The sequence below is a fragment of the Caretta caretta genome, chromosome 1 (genome assembly GCF_965140235.1).
Source record: "Caretta caretta isolate rCarCar2 chromosome 1, rCarCar1.hap1, whole genome shotgun sequence".
NCBI lineage: Eukaryota > Metazoa > Chordata > Testudines > Cheloniidae > Caretta > Caretta caretta.
Genome location: NC_134206.1, coordinates 223367944 through 223392112, shown reverse-complemented (window position 1 = coordinate 223392112; position 24169 = coordinate 223367944). Strand labels below are relative to the sequence as shown.

The 24169-nt window shown below is 45.1% G+C and overlaps 1 protein-coding gene across 1 annotated transcript; it reads left to right on the top strand.

The window, feature by feature from the left end:
- The first annotated feature begins 3916 nt into the window (after nt 1–3916).
- LOC125623948 (TRPM8 channel-associated factor 2-like) lies at nt 3917–22894 on the top strand. The gene is given in 9 exon segments (XM_048824118.2): nt 3917–4542; nt 9053–10026; nt 11719–11762; nt 11764–11839; nt 12808–12902; nt 15741–15954; nt 17523–17762; nt 19728–20065; nt 21170–22894. Coding segments are annotated over 9 exon segments (2838 nt in total). The 5' UTR covers nt 3917–3925; the 3' UTR covers nt 21410–22894.
- The last annotated feature ends 1275 nt before the right edge of the window (nt 22895–24169 follow it).

The following is a 24169-nucleotide window of genomic DNA, read 5'->3' as shown; positions in this document are numbered from 1 at the left end:
TGAGGCTAGCGCAGGACCGGTTCATGTATGTTTGTGAAAGAGAGACTCATTAAGAGAAATGTATAGCTCTTAATGTCTAATGTAGGAGTTATGTGCTTAATATAACCCCTTACCGCTTGGGTAATTCCTTCTCAATAAACTGCTGGGTATTGCATATAATTACTGTAAACCTTTTTCACTGGTATGACAGTAATCTGCTCCACCAGGTGCCAGTAAAAATCCATTTCAGGGGTAGTAGCACCCCCTGTTGTCAACAGATATCACAGTAATTCTGCTTTTTTGACAACATTATTTCACAGGCTTTTCACCCATCTCCCCTCTAAGCTGGGTTTCTTCTTTGTGGAGTATCTATAGTTTTGCTTAGATAACTTCCCAATGACAAAGAGTTACAGCTGATCTTCTAAGGAAAAGTATTTGTTTAATTAGTAACAGATTATGGCTCACTTTAAGCTTTGTGAACATTAAGGAATTATGCAATATAACTTATGAACTGAAAATCTCTTCAACTGAATTTAGCACCCTGTAATTTTCAGATCTTGATTTCTGTCCATTTTCATCTGAACATAATCTCCTTTCCATAAGGAATTTTACACAAAAATGCTAGCTGTTGTCACCACCAGCATGAGCCCTAGTATAGGCATGACTTCAGTGGCTTCCAGCATTTTTAACCAGCATGCAATATGATACATTATAAATGTCAGAAGCCACCAGATTCTCATATACACTAGTAATACCACTTCACTTCCTGACTTACAGCTTTCCCGAGTATTCCAAACCCATATATTTTTCCTTCTCCTGCAGCCACATCAAGCGGAGGAGGCCTTGGAGCCTCAGGAAAAAGGGGGTCTGAGGATGGCAAGTCTCGGGGTATTTTTGATGAAGGGGTAGAAAGGAGAGTGAGATACCTGGGGTGGGGGGAGGGGGAGAAGAGCACATGCTGACTAAAGAGCTAATGGATCATCATGCCAGGGGCTTGGGTGATTAAGAATGTCCTCCTCCAACTAGTGGTTCCCCTGAAGTTATAGTATAGACATGGGCAGGATTGGGTTTTGTGCATTGGATAGTCACACAGCACTCAGTTGTATTTCTATAACAAAATGACTAATTTATCTTTTACACTGCAAGATCCAAGGAGTTTAAGAGCTTGTCACAGGGTCCACTCACCACATGGGGTGACTCCTCCTGGCTGCTCTGGGGCTTAGCTCCACTCACCTCTGACCCGTCCCATCTGTCGCTCATTCATGCACCTCGCTGCTTCTCTCTCCCCCTCTGCAACTCAGGGTGCTCTCTCTTCATGTCTTGGCTCTCCGGGCATGTCACTATAGTCCTCCTCTTCTGGGGTATCAAAGTCCAACTAGATGGCTGTATTAGGCACTCTTCTGCTCAATTGCCTGGTCTGTGCCACTTCCCCCGTGGTTGGTAGCACTGGGCCTGGGCACCACTCCAGGTTCTAGCCCAGGCACCCTACAATCAGCAGTCAAGGTCTGTACTGCCCCAAACCTTGCAACTGTTTCCTTGGGCTGCTCCTACATTGCCTCTATCAGGCTCTTCCTCCACCCTCCTCTGGATACACCCTTTCCTCCAGGCCAGAACCCCAGTGCTACCCGCACAAATTTAGAGCCCTCTCCTCCACCTCTGGGTGCAATGTCCCTCTACGGCTTAACAGGACCTTTTCCCAGTGAAAGAGCCTTTACATAATAAATATCCTTAACGTACATTTATTAGCATTTAATAGTATACACATGCCAAGCATCAAATGCTCACCACTCCTAATAATGCAGACAGATTTTTTCTGATGGCTAGTCAGGATCAGATTTCACCTGGGGCTCTTGCTGCTCCATGGTATGGTCATGCAGGGTGTAAGAGTTCCAGCAGCTTTGGTCTTAAGGAGTGTCCCAGAGTTAGGCTCCAACTGGCTTCTCTTCTAACCCTCATTACATAGGTAAAATGAGAGTTCTCTTATCTATACCCAAACCAATTAGTTTACTTAAAGTATGACTATGCAATAAATGTAACCAATCAGAACTCCTAATGGGCTCAAACAATTTCTCTAGTGACAGCAAAACCTCACAATTTCTACTTACCAGAAAAAGCAGCTTTTCACAAAAACCTCACACAAGCACCCAGTAAGAAACATGCAGAAACTAAAGGTTAGCTTCTCCATAACCCCTTCTATTCCCATGAAACTGTGATTTTCCTCTATCTACCCAGTTATCAATGCTACAGCTGGGATTCTAAGCCAAGGCCAAATTTACTATGGTTTCTGTTTCCAAGTAATGGTGGCTGAGCATACAAACTGGCTGCAGGTTATGCTCAATCCATATACAACATGGCTGCAGGTCATGTCAAGTCCAGGTCTCTCATAACACCAGGACTTCTATTCTCCCCTGGGTTTCCTCCTTTTTCTCTCTACAACTGGAGAGTGGCCACAGTCCTCCACACTTCAGACCCTCTTCTGTTGCCTGCTTCCTGGCTCTATTATAGCCCCACCTGTCCTTCTCAGCTTGGCTCTATTCCCAACCAGGGGTTGCTTATCCAGTCTAATTCCCCTCAGTTGTGGCCTATCAGGTTCAGTGGTCCACTTCTCAAACTCATTAACCCTTTCCAGGCTGATATGGGGTGAACACCCTCTCTTGCTGTCTGGAGTGGCTCACAACCGTAAGTACCTACCTCAGGACAGACTCAAATACAGGGCAGTTACCCCAAACTGGTTGTATGTCCTGTAAGTAGATTTCACCAGGCCAGCAACAAACATGAACTCCTGGATCACTTTAACACTCTTACCATGGAGTCACAGACAGTCCTCTTTGACTCTCCAGTCTATCTTGCCACCCAGACAAACTGGATTTAGTGAGAAATGGTCACTGACACCAAGAAAATCCCACCACATTCAGGTTGCTTCCAGGCCCAAGAGACCTGTCACTTACCCCAGGTCAATTGGTACCTTAGATCTAACCCCAAAGACAATGTGTTTAGCCAATCCTGTAATGATCCTATAATCTGCTGTTCTGCAATAAGTCTCTCTTGTACATCCAAAAGATTAGAGCCCAAATGGGTAGCTTAGAGTCTGATAGAGTCCTTCCATTACTCTTTCAGGGCATCCCAAGTAATAACTTGATGATCTCCACCCAGTGGTTCAAACTTTCCCTGTTTAAAGTTCAGCAGATAAGAGATGGCAAGATCATGCCCGAGGTTTTTCTTTTATAGCTGAAACAGGCTACCAAGTGTTTCTGAGCACAGCATGTGTCCAAAGATTTCTCATTGTTGAGCCCACAACGACACACCTGTTCAAGTTCACCTTCTAATTCCTGTACAGAAATAGGTAATCTAGCCACACTGATTTATATAATCAATTGCTGGTCATTCATTATAACAGGAATAGATCAGCTGAAGACAAAATAGGTAATATTCATTTAATTCATGCGGTATGTACACACCTTTGATCTTAAGATTAATTACAGTTACAGGATATAGACACACATACACACAGTGTCTTCCTTGATTTCTTATCAACACATGTGAATGGGCTTAGCCTGTTAATCCCTTTTAGTATCTCTTTGATGCCCACACACAAGTGTATTGTCCTGATTACAACTGCAATGCCTCTCAACATGCCTTTAGGTTCATACACAGGTTACTCGTCCGCTGATCCTAACCTGAGCTGGTTTGACAGTGTCCCAGTCACCTACCCCCAAAGCGGGTCTAAACAAGCATTTTCGGTGAGCAACTGGTGGGGGAGGAGGTGGAGGCAGGTAAATTTCTATCTCTAGGAATGAGACATGTTGATTGTAGCCTGTGCTTGTATCTGAGCGTCCTTCACACTAATCCAGTAGAGGCAAAGAAGGATAAATAACTCCTCTTCTGACTGTCTTTAGTATAAGAAAAACTATTATTTGTCTTTCCTGTAGACAAGACAAAGCTGAACATGGATCCTTCAGCTGCCTATGATTTGCTGGTGGATGGTGTCCAGGACTGGGATCTTACTGGTGACTCTGTTCCTTGTGAGCTGCTGCTCATTGGTGAGACTGCCTTCCCAGTGATGGTGAACCCCCGGGGGCAGGTCCTGATTGCCGCCTCACAGTATGGGAAGGGCCGGATGGTGGTCATCTCCCATGAGAGCTACCTGGGGTCTCCCAAGATGTCTCGGTTCCTACGCAATGCTGTGGGTTGGCTCAGTCCCTCCCCAGGAGTGGTGGTTGGTGTCCAGAAGACCTTGAGCTCCCTGGTGGGCATTCTCAGTAGTTCTGGCACCCAAGTGCAGCCCAGTACAGAGCTCATTGCCTCTTTTGGGGTTTACTGTATGGATGCCTATGATGCAGCACAGGGGAGGGAGCTGATCCAGTTTGTGAAGAGAGGAGGGGGTCTGCTCATTGCGGGTCAGGCTTGGCACTGGGCCTCTGGACACAGTGCAGAGAGAGTGCTGTTCGATTTCCCTGGGAACCACGTAACCAGCGTGGGCGGCGTTTATTTCACGGATATATATGGTGAGAGGGGGATCTTCAGCGTCTCAGACAAAGTGCCTGCAATTCCCTTGATTGCTCCGTGAGTATCTGAAATAATTTCCTACGTATTAAAACCTGTAATTAAAGCTGTAAGAAACTTACTCCTGGGGGAATTCTAGGTCACTGCACATGCACAGATTTTATGTCCCCTGCAGACTTCTTTGCTTCCCTGCAGAAAAATGACTTTCTGATGGGGAAGCAAAGGGAAGCCACAAGTGTGGTCATGAGAGCCTCCCCAGCAGGTGCCCAGGGCAGCCAGCAGAGAGGGAATTCACTGTGGGGCTGGGGGTTCCTACCCTGCTCCAGACTCAGCTGCTAGTCCCTGGGCTGGAAGGACGGGACTTCCTCTTCACTTGCACAGCATCTGGGATTGTGTCAGATCCACCCCCAGATTTCTCCCCTGGCTGTAGGAAGCTCTGAAAACTCTCCCTGCCACTCCTATGCTTCCTGCACCCATCGCTTCTCAGCTGCAGGGGGAGGGATCCCTGTACAGGGAGCTGCTCCCCCATCCACCCAACCCCTGTGCATCCAGAGCCCCTCATACCCAGACCTTTCTGCCAAGCCTCACCCCACCTGCACCCAGAATCCCCCCTTACGAGCCCCACTCTCCATGCATCTGGACTACCCCCATGAGCCACCCGCACCTGGATCCCAACCCTACCAAGCCCCAACCAGCTGCATCTGGATCTCCACCCCACTCAGCCCCACTTCCTCCAGCATCTAGACACCCCCCACCGCTGAGATGGCCACACCAAGACCCCCCTGCCAATCTCTATCCCCCACACATCCAGACCCCCACGCTGAGCTCCAACCACCTTCACCTGGACCCCCCCACAGAATCCCATTACCGTTGCATCCCCAACCCTCTTAGGGGGTATGTGGGCCCTTATCACTCGGGGAGGAAAAAGGAATTAACAGGAAAGAAATAAAGCCAGAATCCTGCTAAAAGAAAAGGAGTACTTGTGGCACCTTAGAGACTAACCAATTTATTTGAGCATAAGCTTTCGTGAGCTACAGCTCACTTCATCGGATGCATTCAGTGGAAAATACAGTGGGGAGATTTATATACACACAGAACATGAAACAATGGGCGTTACCATACACACTGTAAGGAGAGTGATCAGGTAAGGTGAGCTATTACCAGCAGGAGAGCGAGGGGGGGGGGAACCTTTTGTAGTGATAATCAAGGTGGGCCATTTCCAGCACAAATCCAGAATACAGACTAACACGACTGTTACTCTGAAACCAGCACAAATCCAGGTTTTCTGTCCCCCCACCCCACTCTCCTGCTGGTAATAGCCTATCTAATAAGATAAGGCTGTGCCTTGCACCTGGAGTGTGCCTTGCACCTGGAAAAGAATAGGAGTACTTGTGGCACCCCAGAGACCAACCAATTTATTTGAGCATAAGCTTTCGCTGTAGCTCACGAAAGCTTATGCTCAAATAAATTGGCTAGTCTCCAAGGTGCCACAAGTACTCCTTTTCTTTTTGCGAATACAGACTAACACGGCTGTTACTCTGAAACCTGGAAAAGAATGTGAACCAGTCACTCCTCCATCTGCACAAGCTGGCAACTGACAAGAATGACCCTCATTTGTGTGACTTCATTGAAGATAAGGCACACCCTTATCTTATTAGACAAGCTATTACCAGCAGGAGAGTGGGGTGGGGGGAGAGAAAACCTTTTGAAGTGATAAACATCCATTTTTTCATGGTCTGTGTGTATAAAAACATCCTTACTGCATTTTCCACTTTTATGCATCCAATGAAGTGAGCTGCAGCCCACAAAAGCCCACGCTCAAACAAATTGGTTAGTCTCTAAGGTGCCACAAGCACATCAACTCCCAGTCTTTATTCAAGCCTAATGTAATGGTGTCCAATTTGCAAATTAATTATTTGTGTCTGGCAAAAAGTGTCTGTCAGTTTTGCCACTTTGAATGAAAGATTCAAATGGATTTTTAGTGGCATTATAAAAATCCATTTGAATCTTTCATTTAAAGTGGCAAAACTGACAGACACTTTTTGCCAGACACAAATAATTAGCATTTGGCTTTGGTATTTAGCATTTAACCCTTAAGGTAGCACAATGCTTTATACATTGGCCAGACTGGACAGTCTCTACGTAAAAGAATAAATGGACACAAATCGGATGTCAAGAATTATAACATTCAAAAACCAGTAGGAGAACACTTCAATCTCTCTGGTCTCTCGATTACAGACCTAAAAGTGGTAATTCTTCAACAAAAAAACTTCAAAAAGAGACTCCAACAAAGACTGCTGAATTGGAATTAATTTGCAAATTGGACACCATTACATTAGGCTTGAATAAAGACTGGGAGTTGATGTGTCATTACACAAAGTAAAACTATTTCCCCATTTTTATTCCCCTCTCCCCCCTTACTGTTCCTCACACGTTTCAGAGTAGCAGCCTGTTAGTCTGTTAGTGTTAGTCTGTATTCGCAAAAAGAAAGGGAGTGCTTGTGGCACTTTAGAGACTAACCAATTTGTTTGAGCGTGGGCTTTTGTGGGCTGCAGCTCACTTCATTGGATGCATAAAAGTGGAAAATGCAGTAAGGATGTTTTTATACACACAGACCATGAAAAAATGGATGTTTATCACTTCAAAAGGTTTTCTCTCCCCCCACCCCACTCTCCTGCTGGTAATAGCTTGTCTAATAAGATAAGGGTGTGCCTTATCTTCAATGAAGTCACACAAATGAGGGTCATTCTTGTCAGTTGCCAGCTTGTGCAGATGGAGGAGTGACTGGTTCACATTCTTTTCCAGGTTTCAGAGTAACAGCCGTGTTAGTCTGTATTCGCAAAAAGAAAAGGAGTACTTGTGGCACCTTGGAGACTAGCCAATTTATTTGAGCATAAGCTTTCGTGAGCTACAGCGAAAGCTTATGCTCAAATAAATTGGTTGGTCTCTGGGGTGCCACAAGTACTCCTATTCTTTTCCAGGTGCAAGGCACACTCCAGGTGCAAGGCACAGCCTTATCTTATTAGATAGGCTATTACCAGCAGGAGAGTGGGGTGGGGGGACAGAAAACCTGGATTTGTGCTGGTTTCAGAGTAACAGTCGTGTTAGTCTGTATTCTGGATTTGTGCTGGAAATGGCCCACCTTGATTATCACTACAAAAGGTTCCCCCCCCCCCTCACTCTCCTGCTGGTAATAGCTCACCTTACCTGATCACTCTCCTTACAGTGTGTATGGTAACGCCCATTGTTTCATGTTCTGTGTGTATATAAATCTCCCCACTGTATTTTCCACTGAATGCATCCGATGAAGTGAGCTGTAGCTCACGAAAGCTTATGCTCAAATAAATTGGTTAGTCTCTAAGGTGCCACAAGTACTCCTTTTCTTTTTGCGAATACAGACTAACACGGCTGTTACTCTGAATCCTGCTAAAGAAGTTTGAGGAAACATTTGACTTCTGGGGGCTCTGATGCTCTGAATGAGTTCAGGTGACTCATGAAGTTCTAAGTATGAGACAAGGGAAATAAGTAAATCCTTTAACTTTTTTTGTGTGTATTTCAGTAAGCAGGGATCCTGTTACTTATTTGAGATCTGAAATATTGATTTAATATAGAACCACGAACAATAATTAACCTTTAAGTAGTTGTGCTCCACAAATGTCTGTTTACATATAAAGCATGGATGATCTCATGACAAAACTGTTGCACACTTTTCTGAAATACAATGAGCCCTTTACTGCTGTGCAAAGGAAATTCTCTAAGTTCTGATTATATAAATTAGCTCAGAACCAATGAATACAAAATATCCATCATACCTTATCCTCTGCTCTGCCATCCGGTATTTCATCTCTCTTTATGCATCCCCTTACCCTGTTCTGTTTTGTATCTCTCATTCTCATCTCCTTACCCTCTGCTGCACTGGTTCTGCCAAGCCACTTCACATAGGATAAAGGGATAGGAAAAAGTGACATGAAATTGCCACAGAACAGTGTAGGGTAAGAGGATAAGAGGCTCACTTTGCTTTAGAACAGCAGTTCTCAAACTGTGGGTCAGGAGACAAAGTGGGTTGCAATCCTGTTTTAATGGGGTCACCAGGGCTGGTGTTAGACTTGATGAGACCTGGGGCTCAAGCCAAAGCCTGAGCCCCACCATGCGGAGCCAGAGCTCATGGATTCAGCCTGGGGCAGCGGGGCTCAGACTTTGGATGTCAGTTTTGCCCCCACCCACCTGGCACTGCAGGGCTTGGGCTATGGTCCCACCTCTTGGGGTCATGTAATACTTTTTGTTGTCAGAAGGGGGCCATGGTGCAATGAAGTTTGAGAACCCCTGCTTTAGAATGATTATTCAGAACAATTGCAACTAAAGGCAATTGTCTCTCAGATGAAGGCAGTTAATTTCGTAGAAGTTTCCATCAGTAGATCTCAAAATGAAGAGATCTTTGTAGAAGTGATTTCAGAATATTTGGATATGCTGTAGGGCAGAGCAGAGATACTATACAATCTTCCTCTTCCATCTCATGACACTATGACAGTGCTGGCATGTGACCTGACAGGAACATCTCTTGGTTTTGCAGGCATGGGCTAGATTTCAGCAGAGACTTAAACCTTCTCCTAAAAGGTGTGTCAGAGCTAGACATAGTGACAGATGGTGTCCCCTCTCACCTGCTGGTCCATGGCACACTGGCCTTCCCCCTTGGCTTGGATGGCACCTATCGATGCTTTCTTGCAGCAGCTCACTATGGCCGGGGCCGTGTGGTGGTGGCTACACATGAGGTCCATCTTAGCACCCCGAAGCTCACAGACTTCATCCTCAATGCCATTCACTGGCTGGGTGCTGAGAAGAAAGGGAGAATTGGCATCAATCCCAATTTGAAGAACCTTCATGACCTGCTGACTCAAAGGCAGGTGGTATGTGAGATTTCAGAGCTTACCGACAATCTCAGCATCTACTGCTGCCAGTCCTACAGTGACAATGAGGCCAAGAAGATTCATGAGTTTGTGGCAGAAGGAGGGGGCCTGCTGATTGGAGGTCAGGCTTGGTGGTGGGCTTCTCAGAATGAGGGCCGAAATGTTCTGGCTGAATATCCTGGCAACAAAATCCTCAATGGGTTCGGGATCAGCATCCTGGGGGAAACCAAGGAGGCAGGCAAGTACCCAGTGTTACGACCCGAAGAGCAGCAAGGACATTACCACTTCCGCAGGGCACTCGCTCAGTTCCAGCAGCACCTAGACAAGAAGGAGGATCCCCAGCCCCCAGTGGCAGGCTGGCTTCAGAAACTGAGCCAGGACTGCGCCAAAGTCCTTCAGATCCCAGTCAAAAATGGCCACATCTATGCCTCACTGTACCACATCCTGTACATGATGGTGCAGAGCAATGGGATCCCACCAGTGAGCAAGGAACACGCAGTCAAGGGGAACTCCAAGGAGGTCATGCTGCTTCATGTGGCTGCAGCATTATGCCAATCCATGTCCGACTGTGCGAGGCTAGCACTCTGCGAACTCCCCACAGTCCCTAGCACCACTGTGGAAATCAACTGCACAAATACAGGTGAGAGAATCTGTCCTTCCTCACGAATCTCCCCTCCCCCTGTTTCAACATGGAATGGCCTGTAGAACACAGAGTATAACAGTGTATAACCCTCCATAGCCGTGATCACACCTGTCACATTGTGTGCAGAACAGAGCTGCTAAAGATGGAAACCTCTTGGGTTACATTTAGCTTCTGCTTCAGGACCCAACTTAGGCTTTCCCCTAAAGTCAATTCTCCATTTTTATCTAATCCAGTTTTAAATTATTTGAGTGATGGGACTTCTGTAATTTCTCTGATCCATGATCTAATACACCTCACCATCAGGAAACATTTCTAAACATTTAGCCTTAATTTACTTTCATCAGCCTCATGCCATTACTGCTAATTATACCCCTTTGGAGCACCCTAAACAATTGCTCTCCTCAGAGTTTACAGCTTTCGAATTAGAACTTTTCAGGAATTTTTTGTCAACAAATTTTTTCAACAAAAGCCAAGAAAAACAATTGGCTGGTCTTTCTCCTCCATCTTCTAACCAGTTTGATGAAAATCTGCAAAAGTTTCTCCTATTTTACCCTGATTTTTGATCAGCTCTATTTCAAAGAAAGCCCCTTCTACTTCCATATTTAGGCATCACTTGGCTAAACTCGATAGGTAAAATCCTGGCCCAACTCAACTCAATGAGTTTTGCCACCAGAACAGGATTTCCCTTTACCCATTTCCTTCCTAATCTTCATCAGCAAATTCCCTCCAGCCCCTTAATCAAGTGTTCAGTTTGCAATGAAAGGTTATGGGGCTCAAGCAATTAGGTGCTGGGGCTCAAGCAATTTTTTTACATTCATAACCAATGCAGCAAGCCCAGAGGTGCCGGGCCTATGAACTGACAAGCCCAGAGGTGCTGGGGCTAAGCCTTGGCAAACGCTTGCACAAATTAAGCACTGCCTTAATCATTCATGTTGCTTTTCTCTATATTCCTCCATTTTATTGATATCTTCATGGAACAGAGGTGCCCAATACTGAATCCAGTATTTCTGGTGAGGTCACCAGAAAAGCAGAGAAAGAGACCCTTATCTCATATTTTACAATGTAATTAAACCTCTGCCCATGTAGCCCCAAAATTCATATTTGCCATTTTGCTGTCTCATACCAGTGTAAGTTCATGTCTAATTATTGTCTATTATCACTGTTTTTGAAATCATCTGCTTTTTGATAAATGCATGTTTTAATCAAGCTATATTATCTTGAATTTGTCCAGGATGAACTACTTTTTGCCCACAGTCCTATATTTCTCTCCAAGGTGGTATCCGAAGGTCACTTTATTGAGCCTATTGGCCTGCCAATGTTCATTCCATGCCTGCATGTCATTGTGGGTGAAATGCTTTTTCATATACTTGATTTAAAAGGTCCTTAGGATGCTACTTGGAGCAGACTAAAACCCTTAGAAAGTCCAAGTAACTTTTTATTTCATTTGATACCAATTCACTGGACAGTGCTATTTGCTAAGAAGACTTTGTCTAAATGGGTATCAACGTACATCTTCTGGCATCCCCGCCCTAGCATGACACTAGAAGGCTGTGTCAATGTAAATTTAGTCACAGGGAAAGCTGCCACAACTAGCAATTTTGTAGTTCTCTTCTCTGAATTCATCAGCAAAGGAGCAATATGGTCCTCTCTCCACGTGCTCCTACAGCCTTATTGCTTGTTTGTGTTGAGAAGCCCACCTTGGACTCTCTGCATTCCAGAACTTAGTTCCAAAATAGGGGAGAGGCCCAGTTCTCCTGCCTCCAGAGAAGTTCTTTATTTCTTTTGAGGATGTGGATGTCCCTTATTTTATGTAAGCCAAAGATTTTTCCTAATCAAAGTTGGGTTTCTTCCCCTTTCCTCCTCCCCCATTGAATGTTACTATTCAGACTAAAAAGTCTCCCTGGTACTGGTCTGTTCTCTTAGTCTACCCTGTAACATTTTTAACAACCACCACCAACTTCCCATATCACTGTTAAAACTGCTGTCTCTTCTTTTGGCCTAGCCCTCACGCATCTTAATCTTCAGGAGTGACAATCACTGGAAATCTGGAAATCACAGTAATTCTGCTTCTTTGAAAACATTATTTAACAGGCTTTTCATCCATCCCCCTCTAAGGTGGGTTTCTTCTTTGTGGAGTAGCTATATTTGTTACATCTCCTTGTTTTTACATTTCTGAGACAACAGTTTAAGGTTTCATATTTTGACTGGTATCCCTCGCTGAGCTTCACCTCCTGTTCAATTCAGAGAAAAGCATGGAGTGTTATGGCAGTGGCATATGCATATAATATAATCTAATGTGCAGGTAGTGTGCAATGACCAGAAAGGTCTTCGCTCCTGCCATACCTTCCTACACTGGAGACCTTAGATTTTTGCCCAAGGGAGTTCATTTGGTTTGTGGTAAGGAGCAAGGACCCAGGACTGAGCATCCTGAATGATGTTGTTTAAAGAAACCAGACTGAAGGATTGTAATTTGCCCTTTTGCTTGCAGCTCTGACATCAGCAGCAGAATATCGTACAAATCATGTTGTTACAATGCCTGCATAATGGTAATGTTATAAACAAGAAGTTAATTTCCTAGGAGAATGCAGCAGGAAGTATTAGCCCTCCCCTGCTCATCTCACATGAATACTCTTTGCCCCCCGATGGCATTCATTGAGAGGAGATCCGTCCTCATGCAAACTGGCCATGCCATTCTCCTGATCCTTTCAGATTGGAAAACAGACGGAGGTGTTTAAGAATAGCTCTGTATTTAGACCTGTCCTCTGTGTTTTATGCCAGGTGATGCAGCATGGAGGAGCACAGGACTTTATCTTCCGCGTGGGAACACAGTGACCTTTATATTTCCTAGCACTGTTACTGGAGTTGGCCTTCAGGTGAACTAATCATCCTTTCTGATGCCCGTTACTTTACTTAAACTGTAGTTCTACTCAGAAATGTGATTACATAAAAAATGACACCGTATTGTACATTTCTTCATTTCTTTTGAGGATGTGGATGGCCCTTATTTTATGTAAGCCAAAGCTTTTTTCCTAATCAAAGCTGCTCCTGGAGGATATTCAGTTCTGTGGAAAGGTAATGTCTTCTTGCTTTGCAGGAGCATTTACCATGCAGAGCAAACACAGGCAGCAGAGAGGGAGCTAGATTCTATGTCTTCTTGTGCGTTAAGAGAATTGTTTACTAAGTTCTAATGAATTGCCCCATAAATGTTAAGCTCTTTGGTTTAGGACCCAAATCATCTTATGTATTTATTTACGCCCAGATCCCCAAAAGCAATTTAGGCCCCTAACTCGCAGTGAAATCAGTAGAAGTTGGGGGCTTAAATACCTTTCAGGATGTGGATAATAGTTCCTTGCACAGTGTACCCCCAAGCTTGGAGCTCTCAATTAGCTATAATATTAATACATGGTTAATATCAATAATGAGGTAGGACAGCTAAGTGATTACAATGCTTGACTAGAATCCTGGTGCTTGTGGGGCCGACTGTCACTGGATCTCACACTGAAAATCTTCCTTCAGTTCACCCAGCTGTAAAATGATCCCTGCTCAATAGGGTTAGGGAAGTCAAAGAAGGTCAGAGGTGATGCGCACTGTCACATCACTGCCTTGTGTACCTTGGCTATGGAAACTGATCCATCTTAAATTGCATCAACCTGATGAGCCATCTGTGGCTGGAGGCAGACTTTTAATAACAATAATCCATGCAGACCCATTGAGCAAAGATTACAGGCCAGGACTAAGAGTCCTGGGACCTTAGGCAAATAACTTGTGAGTTTCCATTGATTTCACTGGAATCGTGAGTGCTCAGCACCTCTGAAAAGCCAGGCTTCCATTTGTCTGTGCCTAAGTTTCCTCCTCTGTAAAATGGAGCTAATGCACCCTCTGTCGCAGGGCTTTTGTAAGTTTAACTCATTGATGCGTGTGAAGTGTGATACGAGCTTCAGATGGAAGCTGCTACTGAAGCTCAAAGTGTTAATAATTGTTGATCAAATGACACACTGGAGATGTAATAAAATGCCACTGCTTATACGTTTTTACCCCTATGCTTTGTGGGGCCACTTTAAATACAGACTCTAAAACAGAAAGACAGAACAGTGAGGTCTGTAAAGCCCACGTATCAGATCATTGCTCCATTAATTCCATTTGATTATAAATAAGGTTGCGAGTCTGTCACAGAAGTTACGTATTCTGTGACTTTCTGGACCTCCGTGACTTCTGCAGCGGCAGGTACGGCTGTCTTGGGGGCCACCTTAGCAACTCGGGCAGCCCCCAGGCCAGCCACACCAGCTGCTGCTAGGGCAGTCTCAGGCCACTGCACCCCTCCCCATAGGTGCTGGAACTAGGGGTGCTGCACCCCCTGGCTTGTAGTGGTTTCCATCACTTACAGGGTTTACAGTTTGGTTCAATGGCTCTCAGCACCCCCACTATACAAATTGTTTCAGCACCTCTGCCCCTCCCCACAGCAGCAGCAGGAATTTGGGTGTGTGAGGGGGCTCAGGGCAGAGGCATGGGGTTGGGTTGTGGGAGTGGGTGAGGGCTCTGGGCAGCACTTACCTCAGGGGAATCCCCGGAAGCAGCCAGTATGTCCGGCTCCTAGGCGGAGGTGCAGCCAGGCAGCTCTTGTTTTTCCTCTGCCCACAGACGCCACCCCCACAGATCCTGCTGGCCGGGAACCCATTAGCACTCGGGGTGGGGGCAGCGCGTGGAGCCTCCCTGGCCACGTGTCAGCCTAGGGGCTGCAGGGACATGCCGGCCTCTTTCGGGAGCCGCATGGAGCCTGGTAGCCTGCCAGCCCTCCTCTAGCTTCCCCAACACCAGCGGGGGTCCCGGGCCACCTCCTGCCCCCCCACCAGCGCCAGTGGAAATCCCGGGCCGCCCACCCCCCCCCCCCCCCAACAGCACCTGTGGCACCCCAGGGCCACCCCTCCCACCGAGCACCCAAATTTTAGTCAGGGTATACAGTACAAGTCATGGACAGGTCACAGGCTGTAAATTTTTGTTTACTGCCCATGGCCTGTCCATTACTTTTACTAAAAATACCCGTGACTAAAACATAGCCTAAATTATAACTGTCTCCTTGGCCTAGATCCTGAAAGGTATGTAGGCACCTAACTCCCATTGCAATCCAGGGGAGCTAGGACCCAGCTCCACAATGGGTCTGAAGTGCCTAAACCCAAGATTTAGGCACCTTAGTCCCAGCTTTAGGCGCCACTGCAATCCACAAAACTCCTCCTTGGCTGCCACCTCATGCTGTATGAAACAAAACTCATTTGGTGCCTACATTTTCAGGGTTCAGTTTCCCTGGGCACCTGGGTTTCTGCCTTTGGGCACGCAAACTGCCACCTCCCTCCAAGTGTCCGGACACCTCTCTCCCGCATAAGTCCCAGCATGATCCACAAAGCAGGGGAAGATCGGCATTGCACCGACCCCCCTCCCCGTATCTTGCCTACACAGCCCAGTGATTAGAGCACTCAACCAGAATGTGGGAGATCCAGGTTCAATTCCCCTCTCTGCCTGATGGGGCAAAAAGTATTTCAACAGGGACTAGCACTTCTCAGGGCAGTGCTCTAACCAGTGGGCTATGGGATATTCTGGTGTGGGGCTCCCGCAGTCTCTCCTGTTGAAGCTGTCCCACCTGGATAAGTGTTTAAACAATGGTTGGTAAAGTTCATTACTCAATTGTTCCCATAACCAAGCAACCTTTTCATTTCCAGGTGCAGATTGGGTGTCACTCAGATGACCTCAGCAGAGCAGAGGAGCTGAAACGCCCCCCTGTGGTAATACACAGATGTGATGTCAAAGATCAGAAGATATCAGTCTCCTCTCTCTGGGGGGGCCTCATTTACATCATAGTGCCAAAGGGAAGCCTGCTGGGGGGAGTGTCTATCACTGTAAAAGGGGCTGTGCAGGCTCCTTTCTTCAGGCTTGGTAAGTGTGCTGGTAAATGGTCTGCACATCTCTTCTTAGCCAGTTTTGCTGCTGCTGATGATGATCGTGAAGAGACACAGAGAAGTGCCTCTCTAATTATCCATGATTTAGGCTTGATCAGTTTTATCATGTTGCTTGTTTAAAGTCTAGTGCCACTTCTGAGCAAGATCTTTTTTAGCTGCCTTCTTCCTGGTCATCTGTGTATTCACTAAACCTTATTCTCCTCTGTTGGACAGAATAGTGTATCTCTGCCAACTTGATACCAGATTTTGTTTCTCACCAGATATTAGAGCAAGAATAAGGGTTACTTTGATAGCACCTTAAAATGCGATCCGGGAAGAGGATAAAGGCAGAAGATGAAACCAACATTGGCAGGGAGAGGAGATTATAGCCTCATGCTTTTAGTCATCGGGACGCCCTTCTGATAACAAAAATTGCTACATGACCCCAGGAGGAGGGACTGAAGCCTGAGTCTGCCCAAACCACACCGCCCCAAGCGGGGGGGGGGCAAAGCAGAAGTCAAGGGCTTAAGCCCTGGGGTGGGGGTGGGGGCTGTAACCTGAGCCCTGCCGCCCAGGGCTGAAGCCCTTGGCTTTCGACCCCAGGTGATGGGGCTCAGGCGTCGGCCCCGGACCACAGCAAGTCTAACGCCGGCCCTGGCAACCCCATTAAAACAGTTTGAGAACGACTGAGCTAGATGAATCCAGCAAAATCTCAGGCTGCTTTAAGTTTTCTTATAGATGCACAAGGCCAAATTTAGAGTTGCTGTACGTTCAGAGGGGTCCACTGAAGTCAGTGGATTGGGATAGGACACACAGAGTCCGAATTTGGCTCACAAATTAATATCACTAATCATTCTTGAATCAAAAATAGTTTGAACATCTTGTTCCCATGTATTCAAAGTGTTTTCCTTGTGTTCAAATGTGCTTTAACCTCATGGCAAAATTCTCTTTAAAAAAGAAATTAGTAGTGTTTCTTATTTATATAGCCCTGGTGAGAACAAATGACATTTCATTGCAATTAGTGGACTGAATCGCTCCTCAGCCCCTAGTTTTCATATTAAACAGAAAAACACTTATTTTTTTCATTTCTGGCTGTTAACTATAACACTAATTAGAAAAGGGAAAAGTCAAATATCATTATTTGTTCAATAGCAGCTCTTGAAGGTCCCAATCAGGATCAAGGCCACATGGTGCTTGGCATTGTACAAATGCAGAACAACAGATCACTTTTGCCTCAAACAGTTTATAATCCAATTTGAAAAAAGGTGTAACAGGGTCGCAGTCCACAAACCAATGAATACAGTGGGTGGGTTTCCATTTACTACAATGGACTTTGGATCAGTCTTTGAGAGACTGCAACCAAAAACAGGAGGGGACGAAGAATAATAAATCAAATCAAATCATGAGGTTACTTAAGTAGCTTCTGCTCATCTTTAAGGATTCCAAGGGCCCCAAGTATTTTAATTTATATTAAAATATAAAATGAAATCAGCTATACCCAACTGACCTGGAACCAAATCATCATGGGATTTGTGCACTTAATCTCTCTCTCCCATACTGATGCAGGAAAGACATCTAAGAGCCAGTGGCTGACCTGCATCCGTCACTATCCAGCTCCGTGGGCAGAACTAGCTACCCAGAACATCAGCTTAACGGTGCCTGCTGACAGCATCCGTCCCATAGAAGATCCCGAGCCTTTGTTAACCCTTTGGGAGCAGATTATGACAGCTGTAGCTAAGCTGGCTGCTACACCAGCCAAGTTCCCTCGGCCAGAAAGGATTGTAGCAGATGTTCAGATTTCAGCTGGTGAGTATGGTGTATTGTCATAAAAGGCAAAAGAGCAACACCCTGGGGTAAAGGATTGAATTGGAGGTTGAGAGCCAGGAACTCTTTAATTGCAATGCTGGTTCTTTACTGACTCTCATTATGACACCTTGGAAAGTCACTAACCTCTCTTGAGCTTTTCACCAAGACACAAGATGTGGAGAATACAGTGGGACCCTCTAACAGTGTAACTCTATTTATAGTGATGCTTCTCTCCCAAGCACACTCTTATTCGAGCTGCCTCAGTTTACTCTAGGAGTAAGGGGAAAGGAATTGGTCGTACCCAACTCACAGTACAGCAGCCCTCCTTACCAGTGAAAAATTATTCTACACACCTAGAACTGGTCAAAATACTGAGAGGGAAAAATATATGCTATTTATAGACGGATTTTAGCTCAGTTAGAAACTGGTCTGAATGAAGACGTATTCAATGGTCAGTACATTTATTCAATCCACTAGTGAGCTGCCTGGTCAATTCTGAAGCTTGAATACCCACACTGATCCTTGGCAAATGCTCCATACAAATGCCATTTGTTTGCTTTTGGTATATGTCAAAATCTAAATTCCAAATTAGCAAATATTGTGACTGGCTTAATTATGCATTAGTGAACTGAACTTCAGCAGATTTGTAGTTTAGGAAATGTAATTCAACCCCCTCCCCCTACAATATACTTTCTAGTCCTTTGTTCATTCCTAGATTTAAATGACTCCAACCATGGAGTTTCCTTTGGAGAAGACTATTCCATATTCTCTGTTAGTAGATCTCACCGCTTTAAATGTCTCTTGGTCAATTTAATCATACTACTTATACATCCTTGTCCAGCTGTACAGTTATGTCAACGGGGCTATGCTCCTGCTGATTGTTAAGTGCTTTACTGGACCGGGGCCAGAGCATGTAGCATTTTACAATGCTGAGTGCCATCTGAGGATGACTCAGTGGTCTGTCTGAAATTACTTGGTGGATGTCAGTCCCGTCCCCAATAGATTAGCGTGCACACCAACAAACAACCATCATAATTAGAATTATTTGTGCCCCGTGTTGCGAATCAGATACCAAGGACAGACTGGATCATGAAGACTGAACTAACTTCTCACCACAAGGGATGGTCCCTCCAAGAAATTGAGATCACTTGAGAGGAGGTGGTGTGTAATTTAGAAGCTTGTTCTTTCCCTGCCCAGCCTCTCTCTCTTTTGTGGATTTACTGAGTGTTTTGTTATCCAAGCACAGTTGTCAATCCAGCACCTTTCTTCATGCTGAAATTGACGGTAACAAAGAAATTAACTATCAGTACTAAATCATACTGCCCCTTCTCCTTTTCTCCACCTCCCCCCGTCCCCAAACCAAGGGGATCAGCATCTCTGACATTCAGACCATTTATTTCTAAAGAGCCGTGTAATGAACACGGTATTAAAACATTCTAAAATACAATAAAAACATTAGATCCAGGGTCACCACTACAAAAATGTTCACGAATATCAGCTCTATTGCTTTAATGCATCCTCCATGGTGGAGTTTGTGCCTCTCTTGGCTCTGATTTCCATTAGCATTTGAGTTTCATTCTCACAAAAGGTCACAGAAAGTGAATTTTAGAGAGGCGTGCATGAATCTTTGCAGAAACCGAAATTTTAAGCATGGGAATATTCTCAGTGGAAGAGCCTGCACATACACCCCCAAACAGGTACAGCAATTACAGGATGACTTATCACAACATGGATCAAATTTTGATTATCAAATACTCACACTGACCTGTTAAAGTATTCATCCATTAACACTGAAAAAAATTAATTTGAGGAACTATCCAGAGAATAATTCCAGACCACAACAAAGGATTTAATTGGTCTGATTTATTGTTCTTTGTGAATTACTTGCCAACTTCTAAAAAACACAGAATAACTTTCTTGAGCTGAGATCTCACCTTGACTGTTGGCCCCATCTCCCCCCTCCAGGCTGGATGCATGCTGGCTACCCAGTCATGTGTCATTTGGATTCAGTAAAGGAGTTGGTGAACATGGAATACATGCAAGCGAATGGCCTTTGGGGACCCATCCATGAGCTGGGACACAACCAGCAGCAGGCAGGCTGGGAATTCCCCCCTCACACTACTGAGGCCACCTGCAACCTGTGGTCTGTCTATGTGCATGAGAAGGTGCTGGGGATCTCCAGGGACAGAGCCCACGAACACTTACAGCTGCAGCACCGCAAGAAGAGAATCAGCGATTACCTTGGCAAAGGAGCCCAGCTAAAGGACTGGAATGTCTGGACTGCACTGGAGACCTACCTGCAGGTAACAGAGAGATTCATAAGAATGTGTCTGAATGCAAATGATTCTAAAAGGATGCTGGCTGGTTTGTATGTTCCACAAACATAGAAGCAGGTGGCGGGGGAGAGAACTCCGAAACTTCTCCCTCAAAATTCAGGCCCCTCCTGTTCGGGCTAAATAAGACTCTCCATTCACTAAATGGCTTATTTATTCTACAGGCCTCAGAACAACATAGTGACATGGAATTACAGACCTACTTCAGTGTGTCTAGTAGAGGGCAGTGGTGGCACATTCACATCAGCGAGCACATTTCATAATGCAGGATAAATTGTTACTGAGCAGTAACTATATAAAAAAAAAAGACACCTTCAAACTCTAAGACACACTTCCTGTGTGCAGGCAGAGTTAGAGTCCCTCACTTTAGTGACTAAGAGAGAGATTTTTAAGGGTATTTAAGGGCCTAAAAATGCAGATAGGCACCGAGTGGGATTTTCAAAAGGCACCTCTTAGCATCTTTAGGGGACTAACTAGTTTGAAAAATCTGGCCATAAAAACTAAGTTCTTACTCCTGTTAGTGCTGCATAATCAGCAACATTTCAGAGAGAGGAAGGTGAATTATGCATCGTCGGATGTCTATATGTTCTAGTAGGTAACACAATGATGTTTCACAGCTGTTAATGATGGCCTAACTGTATCTGTATACTTTCTTATTAGTGATGATACATGAAAAGGAAAGATCCTAGCTCAGGTGTGGGGGGGCTGGTAGAGAGACAAAACATCTTTTTATTTGTAAACTAAGCATATTGGATATTGAAACTATTGGGAGAAAATAAGCCTGGCGTCCCATACCAGTACTGTTTTTTTAAACAGTCTCTTTTCAGAGTAGAAATACACTGTAAAATTGCCCCTCCCCATCCTCACTCCTAACTCTGATCACTGAAATACAATTTCAGTACCTTACCCCAAAATGATATCATGATCAGATAACCATGTAATAGTCATGAGGTGTGATTAGCAATAACTGTAGGTTTGGTCACTAATCCTCATAACATGGGACCAGGTGCAGTGTCTTGTGTTACCTTAGTGAAGTATGATGCACTTTTAATACTGTTTTTTCATGCTCTTCAGCTTCAGGAAGCCTTTGGCTGGGAACCCTTCATCCAACTCTTCTCTGAATATCAGACAATGTCTAACATCCCCACAGACAATCCTTCCAAGATGAACCTGTGGGCAGAGAAGTTCTCTCGGCAGGTGAAGAAGAATCTGGCCCCTTTCTTTGTGGCTTGGGGCTGGCCCATCAAGGGAGAAATCTCTAAGAAGTTGGCATCTCTGCCCAACTGGGATAAGAACCCAATGAAGAAAGTGTGATGCTTTATTCACATGGAATGGTGGCTGTAATTTTTAGAGATAATTCAGAGTTGCTTGTCTTTCCTATAAGGCTAGATTAAAATTGGTATGGTGCAGGCTTATCTCTTTCATACTTGTTGGTATTTCTGAAATAAGTTTCCTTTGCCACATGAGGCAAACATCTTCTGTGACCTGAATTTTCTGTTCCTTTCTCTGGGCCAGCTTCTGCTAGCTTTGTTATCATGGAGTAGCACTCTGAGAAGACCCATTGATTTTAGTAGGGCTACTTGTGCATGAATAGGACTACTCATAGAGTAAGGTATTACTCCACAGAGTCAGGAAAACAAACCAAAGATATCTACAGCACTGATTACCTTCCAGGCTAAATTACCTTCTAGTATTTTCATAACACATTTCATATTTTGAGATGTAGCTCAGTCACTCCTAGCTAGAATCTGTAGTGAACTCTTGGGAAAATATCATCTGGCCCTGAGTTACTGTGATTTATCAATTTGTTTCATTCTTACTTTTTTTTTTGATACCTCAGTATCTGACAATACCTCATCTTGATTGCCTGCATAAAGCAGGTATCTGCCCACGTGCCTTCTGGTGAAAACTGATTAAACGAAGTTGCTGAGGTTTCCCCACACCCTTTCTTATGATAGATACCACAAAGAGATGTCTAAATGTCCTTAGTGATGGAGCTCCCACCTCTTCCCTTTTGGAGACCATTCCACAGTCTAAAAAATCCCTCCCTGGGAAGAGATGTTTCCTGATATCCAGTTTAAATTCACCTCTGCATTTTTTGTTCAGCTGCACATTCATCAGATTAACCTGGACCATCCATATTATTCCGGGTCCACCTACATTTCTCCCACTGCAGTTCATTCCGGTCCATCAGTGGTAGGGGCCTGAGTTCTCTCCCTTTGCTGTCCATTTGTATGTCTATCAGCAGCACTTGCTACTTCAGTCCTAGGTTCCAACAAAATGTTGCTAATACCTCAAATTCTAACTTTCAGGAATTCTTGAAATTCCCTTTGAGCCTCTAATACAGGTTGAGCAATACACCACAATTCTGATATGCCACTTCCCTGCTATTTCAATTCCATTAGCTCCCCACAGCTCTGCTGCTGTCCCCCAGTCTTGGTCTGCTCTGCTCCCTCCCATGTCAGTCCTGGGATGCCTCCTACACATCTGCCAAAGCACCTCAACACCTCAACCATGAGCACAGGACCATCCCTAGACTAAATGGGGCCCCAGGCGAGGAGCATCTTCAGCGTTCCCCCATCCATTTGTTAAACTTCTGAATACCTTATTTTTCATTACATTTGTAGCCCATTTCATGATTTTGATGCATGATTTGCATGCGTGATTTATCCCTGTCATATAAGATAAATTTGCACTCCAGGATCCATAAATCTGTATTTATCCGTGCCATATATAAATGTCCTTTATTAGTCACTACTTATACTCTGCAAGTCTTAAAACACAAGTATACTTTCACAATTAAACAATAAAACAAGGTTCACAACATTGTAGCTGTGCTCTCATTTCGTTCTATCTTACTGCCTAACTGGTGATGCCCCGTCCCTTATGTTCCCAGGAGGGCATGGCTGACAACATTCTAGGACAGTGGTGGGCAACCTGTGGCTTGTGGGCCGCATGCAGCCCATCAGGGTAATCTGATTGCGGGCCGCAAGACATTTTGCTGATGTTGACCGTCCACAGGCACCGCCCCCCACAGCTCCCAGTGGCTGCGCTTCTCTGTTCCCGGCCAATGGGAGCTGTGGGAAGCGGCGACCAGCACATCCCTGCGGTCCCTTTGCCTGCAGGCGCAGCTTCCCACAGCTCCCATTGGCCGGGAACAGAGAAGCACAGCCAGTGGGAGCTGTGTGGGGTGGTGCCTGTGGATGGTCAACGTCAGCAAAATGTTTCATGGCCCGCAATCATATTACCCTGATGGGCTGCCTGTGGCCCACGGGTGGCAGGTTGCCCACCACTGTTCTAGAAGGTTCAAGGAAAATGTAGTTCTCAGAAAGTCTGGAAGGTTCCAGAAGATTCTACAAAGGTCCAGAACATTCTAGGAGATTAGTGAAAAATGAATCCACATACAGAATACCTGAAACATTTTATTTCAAACATTCTATTTTCCCTTTTGTCACTAACAACAAGGACAGCACCCAAAGCCTGGTGCCTCCCCAAGCGAGGCAACCCAGGTGGTCACCTGGGTCACCTGCCCCTAAATCCAACCCTCCATGATCATAAAAAATAGTTTTCAGAGGAACAGCCGTGTTAGTCTGTATTCGCAAAAAGAAAAGGAGTACTTGTGGCACCTTAGAGACTAACCAATTTATTTGAGCATGAGCTTTCGTGAGCTACAGCTCACTTCATCAGATGTTTACCGTGGAAACTGCAGCAGACTTTATATACACACAGAGAATATGAAACAATACCTCCTCCCACCCCACTGTCCTGCTGGTAATAGCTTATCTAAAGTGATCAACAGGTGGGCCATTTCCAGCACAAACCCAGGTTTTCTCACCCTCCACCCCCCCACACAAATTCACTCTCCTGCTGGTGCTAGCCCATCCAAAGTGACAACTCTTTACATAGTCAAGTCGGGCTATTTCCTGCATAGATCCAGGTTTTCTCACCTCCCCCCCACCCCCATACACACACAAACTCACTCTCCTGCTGGTAATAGCTCATCTAAACTGACCACTCTCCAAGTTTAAACTTGGATTTAAACTTGGAGAGTGGTCAGTTTAGATGAGCTATTAC